Below are 10,702 nucleotides of genomic sequence, written 5' to 3'. Positions count from 1 at the left end.
AAATATTTAATATATCATTTACCTATAAATAATAAATAATATAATGATAATGTAAATCTGTCAAACACACTTCCTTTCCTCCATTAAAATATATACATATTTTCATTCTTTTTGTTCCGTTTAGATTGGGTGTTATATAACCTTAAAATTAGGAATCTAAAAACAGTAGGCCCCAGTTGCAATGCTGTTATAGTTATTAGTTATTATTGTTATGTTCTATTCCATTTCCCACAGTCGAAGTTACGTCGAAGACAAGATCTAGTACCTCTCCTCTTCTTCACCCTTCTTATTCTTCTCTCATTGTGGTCCTTAACTTGCGTTTTTACTTGGGCAGAGCAAGTACCCTTTTGGTTTCCACAGATCTCAGAGAGATTCTCATGCATAGATAGGTATTGGAATGTTTTCAACTACTTCTCTTTCTGTCATTTCTGATGCTTTTTTTGTCTATTTCAGGCATTTCAAAATTGGAAATTGTGTACTTAGTTTCATGGTTTTTTGTTCACATCTTTGGATTATTCTATCTGGGTTTTTCTCCACTTGTTTATCATTAATGAATTTGCTAAATTTTTTAACTGGGTTTGGTGGGTTTTTTATTATACTATCTGGGTTCTTCTCCATTTTCTTATGTTATGTAGTTTACTCTTTAGATTGGAGATTTTGATGTGGGTTTGATTATTGGCAAAGACTAACTAAGAGTGGTGGTTAAGGAATAAAAAACATGAGATTGGAAAATACCACTTTCTTCCGAAAAAATGTAATTTTGAAAAATCAAAATAAAAAAGGAAATTACTCCAACAAATCAACTAATTATCACGCCTTACAAGTTAAATTAAGGTGTCTTTTATTATCACAGTTTTAACTTGAGATATTATTATTATTTTCAGATATTTAAATAGTAGCTAGTAGATTGTTGGGTATAATTGAAATGTGAAATCCTAAGAGTTTATAAATGGAAAATAGGAAGCGAACCTCGATTCCATACTTGAAGAGAAAATTGTAAAATTGTTAGTATATTTAAGTGTGAAGTTGCATATTGAAATAAAAGATCATTAAATTTGTACCCTTTTAATTTTATGAGAATGTTGATAAGATATTAGAATAAAATTTAAAGGATAAAATAGGAGACCAGATCTTATTTTTATGAATTTTAAGCAAGTTAATAACATTTCACATGTTATATTTTAGTGGGAATGTGTTCTTTCTTTGTTGATTGCATCATTGAATAATCAGAAAGCCGTTAAATTTCTTTTATTGGGTTTGACAAAGAAAAAAAAAATGTATATATTGGGAATATTTATTAAATGTATATAAATTTTTATACTAAAAAAATATATATCTTATTTAGTTTTAGTTTCAACTAGTTGTTTTCCTTAATAGAGGCGTTACTGATAGCATTTATGGGCACCTTTTTGAGTCACTGTTGAAGTTTCTACGCAGTTTTCTTTTCACAATATTCCACACATCATTATGTTTTCTTTGACTGTTTCGTTGGAGTTCAATGTGCATTAATTCCCTTTTAACCGTTGATTCAATTACTTTGCTGTTGTATGTGTGAGTTGTTGCTATACATTGGAATTTGAAAATGAAAAGTAATAATATAGTTTTTTAGTTACAAAGTTATGTAATTTTTAAATATTTTGTATGATAAAATTGATTGAAGAATTACGGAAAACTTCATTCATTTTTTTTTCTTGGAAAAGAGCTAGCTTTCTAAAAAACTAGTTTTCAAATATTACAAATTATTTTTAAAAAAGTTCGATTCAATTTGTGTTTAGCGAACAACTCTTGTAGTTTATTGGTAGCTGAAAAGCCATAAGCTCGCATTTTTGGATAGTGCTTAAATATAACCCAAGATTGTACATGTTTACCTTTTTTATACTACTATTCCCTTTTTTGGATTAAGTTTTTCCACCCTATGTTACTTGATTTGATATTAAGATGTATTGGTGTTTTCTTTTCCTTCTTCAATGTAACAGGAGTTGCAAATGGGTAGAAAAGGTAATTGGTTTTCTGCAGTGAAGAAAGCTTTTAGTTCAGATTCCAAAAAAGATAAGGTTTTTCAACTACATTGCATTATTCATTTTGAATTAGAGTTTAGAAGACAACTTCTTTTACATTATTGATTTTGAATTAGAGCAGATTCTGATTTAAACACTTTATATTGGCTCATAAAAGCAGAAAAGCCACAAGTCAAAGAAAAAATCTAGTAGGCATCACAAAGATTCAGAACCTGCATTTGAAGTAGCTCAAGTTGCTCTTGCTCCCCCTCTTCCACAAATACAAGATGTTAAATTGGCTGAGGCGGAGAATGAGCAGAGCAAGCATGCTTATTCTGTGGCCCTTGCCACAGCTGTTGCAGCAGGAGCTGCTGTTGCTGCTGCTCAGGCCGCTGCGGAGGTTGTTCGTCTCACAAGTATGCCTCATTACCATGGACAGACTAAGGAAGAAGTAGCAGCTATTAAGATTCAGACGGCCTTCCGTGGATATATGGTATGAACTTATTCTATTTATTTAAAAACAGGGTAGCCGGTGCATGAGACTCCCACCTACTTGGGTCTGGGAAGGGTAGATGTATGCAGCCTTACCCGCAGAAGCAGGGATGCTGTATTTTTCGATAAAGTGTGTTCATCTAATGTCAGTTGAAGCTGTTCACAGATTTGCAACATGGATGTCATTTCCTTTCATAGGGATAGAAAAAAGAAAGAGAATGAAATTAGTTATCAGTTATATGCATCTACATGCTCTATTATCTATTATATAGAGTAATGGAGTTGTTGTAATTGGGTTTACTACACTGTTATACAGCATGCTGGATTGATTTTGAGAAAATTTGAAGTTGTATTCATTTCAAGGACTTTTTTTCCTTCGCTACCATGGAGATTTTAATTTCATGCTCATTAACAAAAATCTGGTTCATTGATGGATAATAGGATGCTTAGTCTAATTACATTAAAACTTACACATGGGTAGAATTTGTATCTGTACTAAAGTAGCTTTTGGTTACCTGTGTCCATACATAACGGTTCTTGTTTTCGAGCTTCCAGTCGAGAAGGGCGCTGCGTGCTTTAAAAGGTTTGGTGAGATTGAAAACAATGATACAAGGGCAATCAGTTAAACAGCAAGCAACTAGCACCTTACGGTGCATGCAAACTCTCGCAAGACTTCAGTATCAGATCTGCGAAAGGAGAATTAGAATGTCTGAGGAAAACCGGGATCTTATGAGGCAACTACAACAGAAACATGAAAAGGAACTTGAGAAGTTGCAAGCTGCTGTAAGAACTCTGCATATTTTCCATTTTTTGTAATGCAGGTTATGACGCAACACATTATAGGGAGGAGACTTCAATAAGATTTTGAGATCCAAGTACAACTGTGATTTGTCATGTTGAATGTGCTCTTTGTAATGCTTCTATTTTATGTTTAACACATGTGAATATGTTTTGCACATGAACAATTTCTGTTTCTTTGGTTAAATTATGACAAGTTGTTACTTATTTCTACTCATAACTACTGGTCAAAATTCTTCTAAAGAAATATGTTTAGGTGAAATATTTGAAGTTATGCTTCATTGCTTCTACTTATCATTTTAAATATTTTAAGAATGTGTGATTTTACATCTTAGAACAAAAGCTTGAAATGAAATATATATGAGGAGTATTGCTTTTTAAATTTTTACTGAAGATCGGTAGCGAAAAATACTTTTAAAGCAGGTTGAAGAACAATGGGATGATAGCTGGCAAACAAAGGAGCAAATTGAAACAAAATTCTTGCACAAGCAAGAAGCTGCTTTGAGAAGAGAGAGAGCTCTGGCCTATGCATTCTCACATCAGGTAACCAGATTGACTTGTTTATGGTTTTCTTATTTTGGATGTTAATTGAACAGAGAATAGCAAGTTCTAGAGTAAGTTAATTTTGAAGTCTCTTACAGAAACAATTGTGAAAGTAAATCCATTTGGATTTTCCTACACTAATTAGTTGGTTTGAGTTGCTACAACTTCGATATTTGAGCAATGCATAGCCTCTTCTAATAACCCTAAGCATGGTTTAGAAGTAATGTATTAGCAGACAATTTTTTGTTTACATTTATAGTTAATTAGTAACCTGCGGAAAAGTTAATGATGATTAACATTTGTGCATAGGAAATTGTAGTAACACACACTCATGTAACTCATGCCTTTATCAAAGACATTAGTGTATAATTTGTTTTTAAATGAAAGTGGAAAAACAGATGATAACCATTGATTTATAAATCTAGTTGATTGGTTTGGTCCCTATTGACAGCTTTATGATTTCTAGGCATTATTTTTGTGTATCACTAATTACATTCTCAAACAGAAAATGGCGAAGAACTCTTCAAAATCAGCAAATCTCACATTTATGGATCCAAACAATCCTCATTGGGGATGGACTTGGCTAGAGCGATGGATGGCAGCCCGCCCATGGGAAGGCCAAAGCACTATGGATCCAAACGATTACGCACCAATAAAGAGTGCAGCAAGTCATGTGAGCAAGGTTTCCCGTGTTGGCCGAAAAGGAAGCCAATCTGGAAGTCACAATTCCCCTTCAACTCCAGTTTCAAAGGCTCCATCTTCATCTGTTAACGGAAAGGCAAGGCCATCATGCTCAAAGGGCAGTGGCTGGGGTGATGAAGACTCGAGAAGCATGCTCAGCGTCCAGTCAGAACGCTATCGCAGGCATAGCATTGCTGGATCATCAGCAAGAGATGATGAGAGCCTTGCAAGCTCACCTGCATTTCCCAGTTACATGGCCCCAACGAGTTCGACAAAGGCCAGAACAAGAACACAAAGACCATCACCACTTAGTATGGAGAAAAATGGAACACCTGACAAAGGAGCTGCTATTTCATCAAAGAAGCGCCTTTCTTTCCCTGCTTCTCCAGTTGCCTCAAGAAGGCACTCTGGTCCTCCTAAGGTGGAAATGTTCCAATAAAGGATGAATGCTATCTATGCCATTGCTACAAAGTCTCTTATCATATTCTTCAAACAGAGATCTATTGTCTCATATCCTGTTTCATATACTATCTCGTCCATGTTTTCATTGTTTTGCGATGGTGTATGGGATAAGATTTGAGACAAAAGATCTCTGTTCATCTTCTTCGGTATCTCAAAAGTTGGTTCCTGGAGGAGGAAAAGAGAGAATAAAAATTGGTCTATGTCAAAACATCTTTTACTTTATACTTCTTAATAACTATATCAAGCAGGATTGGTTTTGGGGTGATACTAGTTTTATGACAAGTCATTATTAATTTATTTAATTTGGTTGGTATAACACTATAACCTTGTAGGTGAGTGTGTTATTTGTACTTTTATTTTTCATTGTAAATTAATTTCAAGATTGTTTGTCCAGCTTGTAAGCATAGTGTATTCTCTAAATGATGTTATAAGAAACAAAGCTAGAAACTGGACACAATATTTAGGGAGTATATCTACTGTATCACTTTATGTACTATCACCTTTGATTGATTGGAAAAAAAATTCAATTAAAAATATAATTATTAAATATATTTTTGATCAATTATACCTCTTAGTACATGAAGTGATACAAAATAGTGAGATAGTAGATGTTCCCTATTATATATGAGATTGTTTTCGTAGAAAAACTATATAGAGTGATGGGTATGTACTATGTACCTTATGAAAAAATAATTTAGGATGCAGTCCAATATGAGATATTTGAAACTCCACTTTTAAATAATCATTATTAGTATCAAATAACTCCACTTTTAATTTGATACTCAACTTTGGTTTTTAGATTTCAGTGGGATGGAATAGAGAATTGGTGTGGGAGAAGAGTGGAGAAACGGTGAAGAAGTGGTTTGGTGAGAAATTACATTTTAGATTTTTGTTTAAAAGTTAGGGGTAAATTTTAAGGGAGTCATATCTTATGTCTGAGAGTTTATACCACTATATACACTCCTTATTTTTAATGATTATTATAAAAGTAAACAAGAATTAAATATATATTAATTTTATATTTTTTAATCAATAAGAATGAAAAAGTATATAGAGTCATAAAACTTTTTTGATGGAAAAAATGTGATTGAAAGATCCCGCTAAATTGAATAGATTCGATAAAGAAAGTGGTTTAACATTAGTGAAGACTAGCTATATACCATACTACTTCAGCTATTGTACATCCATAGTCATTTTTTTTACTATGATGCAGGCTTTCCTCTATGGTCCCCCTTATCGGATACCCTTATGATACCCTTATGACCAAAAGAATGAAGAGAGATCTCCATTGTCTACAGAGACCCCTGAGAGTACCATCAACTCTCTTAGTCATACACTTCTTACAATAGAAAATTAATAAATGTGCTCTCAATTTTAAGTGGCCAGAGAAATATGCAAACTACTCCAAATGGCCCAATGTCCATAAAGACCTTAAAACCATTTTCGAAAGGCAAATAAAAAATGAAAACATATTATTGTCAACAGTTTTTTCCCATTTTTTAAAAATGATAATATAGAACAACGTATATATTGTCATTTTCCTTTTTGTTAAGTGGCTTATTTCACCGGTCTATGTCTATGAAACCCACACAAAAATATGTGCAAAACATACTGTAGTATTGACCACGACATAAAATTTCCTTTCAAACAAAAACTGTTATGCAATCTATTGTGTGTATATAATAATACAATGGGCTAGTAGAATTATAAAAAATGACTATAATCTTTAATTGACACTTGACATTTTAAAAGATAAATTTGTCATTCCACTCCTATTCTTGCTAGCAACTTTTCATTTACTTTTTGTAAACTTTTCACACATATCACTAAGGTTGGAATTGTAAATGTGGGAAGTGAAACATATTGTTCACTTCCACTTCCACTTCTCCCATCTACTATTGTATATCATAATACAATGGGCAGGTAGAATTACAAACATGACTATAATTTTTTATTAACACTTGATTTTTTAAAGGCTAATTTATCATTCAACCACTATTTTTTTTTTGATAACTTTTCATTTACTTTTTGTAAACTTTTCACACAAATATCACTGAGGCTGAAATTGGAAATGACATCGTGAAAGTGAACAATATTTTTTACTTCCACTTCTCTCATTTCACCACCTCTCTCACTTCTTCACATCTAGATACACATTTTCATATCTTTTACACTTTTGTGTGAATCTTCATCTTTTATCATTTTTGCTAGAGAAGTTGAATATTGTTAACAATGAATCATTTTTTGTTATTTTGATTGTGAAGCAAAACATGTCTTTTATGAGTGCATATTCATGATGTTCTTCATTTCTTATATTTTTTATCCAAGTATTGCCTAAAAACAAAACCTTTTATTTTTGCTATATATTCATTTTTTCAGGAATAAATGAATAAACATAAAGATAAGTCCTTTGTGCATTTCTTATACTTAGAGAAGGAATTTCCCTTTGTTCATTGTAAACAAAATGAACATTAGATATATTTTTTCATGAATAAACAAAGATTTTGCTTTTAACATTTTCCTTTCAGACGAATACATCTTGGTTTTAACATGTTGCCTTATATATTTTGATTTATGATTATCTATGTTTAACACTTGGTCTTTGTAGAGATCTTTGGATTTACTACTTTATGTTTATGTTTACCTAGGCTGAACACTTTGATTTTGAAGAAAACATTCCTTTAATGAGTGCATGTTTTTTTTTTGTTTTTTTTCATCTTTATGCTTAAAAATAATATCGTTTTATTTTTGCATGTTAATGGTATTTGTGTATATATAATTTTTTATCTCATCGTTTTTGTTATATATTCATTTTTTCTTCTACTTTTTTGTCACGAATAAACATAAAGGTAAGCCCTTTGTGCATTTCTTATATCTTTATAATCTACTATCTATATAATAATACAATGTGTTGGTGGAATTACGAAAATGACTATCATCTTTGCTTGATACTTGACTTTTTAATGGATAAACTTGTCATTCAACCATTATTCTTGCTTGCAACTTTTCATTTACTTTTTGTAAAATTTTCACACACATGTCATTAAGGCGGAAATTTTAAATGACATAGGGGAAGTGAAACATATTTTTTTACTTTCACTTCCCCTTCTCTCATTTCACCACCTCTCACCTCTCACCTCTCCACATTCACATGCACCTTTTCACCACTCTCACACTTATGTGTGAATCTTCATCTTTCATCATCCTTTCTTTTCTATAATAACTTTACATTCCCCTCAACCTTCTTTAAGGTAACATTTTTTGTTAGAGAAGTTGAATATTGTTGAATAATGATTTTCATTGCTCTGTATAGTGAACCATTCGTTGTTATTTTGATTTTGAAGCAAAACATGTCTTGTATGAGTGCATATTCATAGTGTTTTTCGTTTCTTCAAGTTTTTTATCCAACTATTACTTAAGAAGGAAACCTTTTTATTTTTGCTATATATTCATTTTTTCATGAATAAATGAATAAACATAATGATAAGTCCTTTGTGCATTTCTTATACTTAGGGAATGAATTTCTCTTTGTTCAGTGTAAACATAATGGACATTATATCCATTTTTTCATGAATAAACATAAAGGTTTTGCTTTTAAGATTTTTCTTCCAGACGAATACATTTTGGTTTTAACATGTTGCCTTATATATTTTGGTTTATGATTATATATGTTTAACACATTGTCTTTGCAGGGATCTTTGTATTTACTGCTTTATGTTTATGATTATCTAGGTTTAACACTTTGATTTTGAAGAAAACATTCCTTTTATGAGTGCATGTTCATGGTGTTTTTGTTTTTTTCTTCATCTTTATGCTTAAAAATAATATCTTTTTTATTTTTCCATGTTAATTGTATTTGTGTATATTCAATTTTTTATCTCATGTTTTTTGTTATATATTCATTTTATCTTCCATTTTTTTTATCATGAATAAACATAAAGGTAATCCCTTTGTGCATTTCTTATATCTTTATAATCTACTATCTATATAATAATACAATGGGCTGATGAATTACAAAAATGACTATCATCTTTGCTTGACACTTGATTTTTTTAAGGATAAATACTTCATTCAACCACTACTCCTACTGGCAACTTTTCATTTACTTTTTGTAAACTTTTCACACACATGTCACTAAGGCTGAAATTGTAAACGACATAGGGGAAGTGAGACATATTTTTACTCCCACTTCCCTCATTTCACCACCTCTCTCACCTCTCCACATCCCAATACTCCTTTTCATCTCTCTCACACTTCTATGTGAATCTTCATATTTCATCGTCCTTTCTTTTCTATAATAACTCTTCCTTCCCCTCGACCTTCTTTAAGGTAACATTTTTTGTTAGAGAACTTGAATATTGTTGAATAATGGTTCTCATTATTCTATATAGTGAACCATCATTTGTTATTTTGATTTTGATGCAAAACATGTTTTTTATGAGTGCATGCTCATGATGTTCTTCACTTATCCTATTTTTTATCCAAGTATTGCTTAAAAATGAAACCTTTTTATTTTTGCTAAATATTCATTTGTTTCATGAATAAACATAAAAGTAAGTACTTTGTGCAATTCATATACTTAGAGAAGGAATTTCCCTTTATTCATTGTAAAGAGAATGAACATTATATCAATTTTTCATAAATAAACATAAAGGTTTTGCTTTTTACATTTTCCTTCCATACGAATACATTTTGGTTTTATCATTTTGCCTTATATATTTTGGTTTATGATACAGGGGAAGTGAGAAATGTTTTTTACTTCCACTTTCATTTCTCTCATTTCAAAACCTCTCTCACCTCTCCACATCCAGATACACCTTTTCATCTCTCGCACTTCTGTGTGAATTTTCGTCTTTCATCTTCCATTATTTTCTATAACAATTCTTCCTTCCCCTCAACCTTCTTTAAAGTAACATTTTTTGTTAGAGAAGTGGAATATTGTTGAATAATGGTTCTCATTATTCTGTATAGTGAACCATTCTTTGTTATTTTGATTTTGAAGCAAAACATTTCTTTTATGAGTGCATATTCATGGTTTTCTTCGTTTAATTATTTTATCCAAGTATTGCTATTTAATAAAAAAATCAGACACTTGCACTTCAATAAGCAAGTAGAATAAATCTCTTTCAACAACATTATATCCATTTTTTAATGAATAAACATAAATGTTTTGCTTTTAACATTTTTCTTTCCAGAGGAATACATTTTGGTTTTAACATGTTGCCTTATATATATATTTTGGTTTATGATTATCTTTGTTTAACACTTTGTCTTTGCGATGATCTTTGTATTTACTGCTTTATATTTATGATTACCAACGTTTAACACTTTGATTAAAAAAAAAAACATTCCTTTTATAAGTGCATGTTCTTCGTTTTTTTTTCATCTTTATCCAAAAAAATGATACCTTTTTATTTTTGCAAGTTTCGTATTTATTTACTAAAAAGGGTGCCCAATTTCGAATTCACACACATGCCACTAAGGCTGAAATTATAAATGATATAGGAGAAGTGAAACATGTTTTTTACTTCCAGTTCCATTTCCCTCATTTCAACACCTCTCTCACCTCTCCACATCCAGATACATGTTTTCATCTCTCTAACATTTTTGTGTGAATTTTCATCTTTCATCTTCCATTATTTTCTACAATAACTCTTCCTTACCCACAACCTTCTTTAAGGTAACATTTTTTGTTAGAGAAGTTGAATATTGTTGATTAATGGTTCTCA

General features: G+C 31.2%; 1 protein-coding gene across 4 annotated transcripts; it reads left to right on the top strand.

Moving 5' to 3' along the window:
• Positions 244–5,414, top strand: LOC109359129 (protein IQ-DOMAIN 1-like). Of its 4 annotated transcripts, none has more exons than XM_019603672.1 (6): positions 244–385; positions 1,977–2,054; positions 2,176–2,490; positions 3,045–3,272; positions 3,708–3,830; positions 4,336–5,414. In XM_019603672.1, the coding sequence occupies exons 2-6, from the start codon at positions 1,986–1,988 to the stop codon at positions 4,948–4,950; spliced, it is 1,350 nt and encodes a 449-aa protein (XP_019459217.1). In that variant the 5' UTR covers positions 244–385; positions 1,977–1,985; the 3' UTR covers positions 4,951–5,414. The 4 variants fall into 4 exon arrangements, with proteins under 4 accessions (XP_019459217.1, XP_019459218.1, XP_019459219.1 ...); XM_019603673.1 differs by having other exon boundaries at positions 244–389; XM_019603674.1 differs by having other exon boundaries at positions 247–385; positions 3,711–3,830.

The sequence above is a fragment of the Lupinus angustifolius genome, chromosome LG11 (genome assembly GCF_001865875.1).
Source record: "Lupinus angustifolius cultivar Tanjil chromosome LG11, LupAngTanjil_v1.0, whole genome shotgun sequence".
In the NCBI taxonomy this organism is placed as follows: domain Eukaryota; kingdom Viridiplantae; phylum Streptophyta; class Magnoliopsida; order Fabales; family Fabaceae; genus Lupinus; species Lupinus angustifolius.
Note: the sequence above shows the minus strand (reverse complement) of the source record. Positions and strands in the feature narration are given on the sequence as shown.

What these genes read in the sequence shown, in the direction of transcription:
- LOC109359129 (XM_019603672.1), top strand. Translation starts at nt 1,986, where the DNA reads ATGGGTAGAAAAGGTAATTGGTTTTCTGCAGTGAAGAAAGCTTTTAGT. An exon ending in CAGATTCCAAAAAAGATAAG is followed by an intron (nt 2,055 to 2,175) that starts GTTTTTCAACTA and finishes GGCTCATAAAAG; the next exon opens with CAGAAAAGCCACAAGTCAAA. An exon ending in CCTATGCATTCTCACATCAG is followed by an intron (nt 3,831 to 4,335) that starts GTAACCAGATTG and finishes ATTCTCAAACAG; the next exon opens with AAAATGGCGAAGAACTCTTC.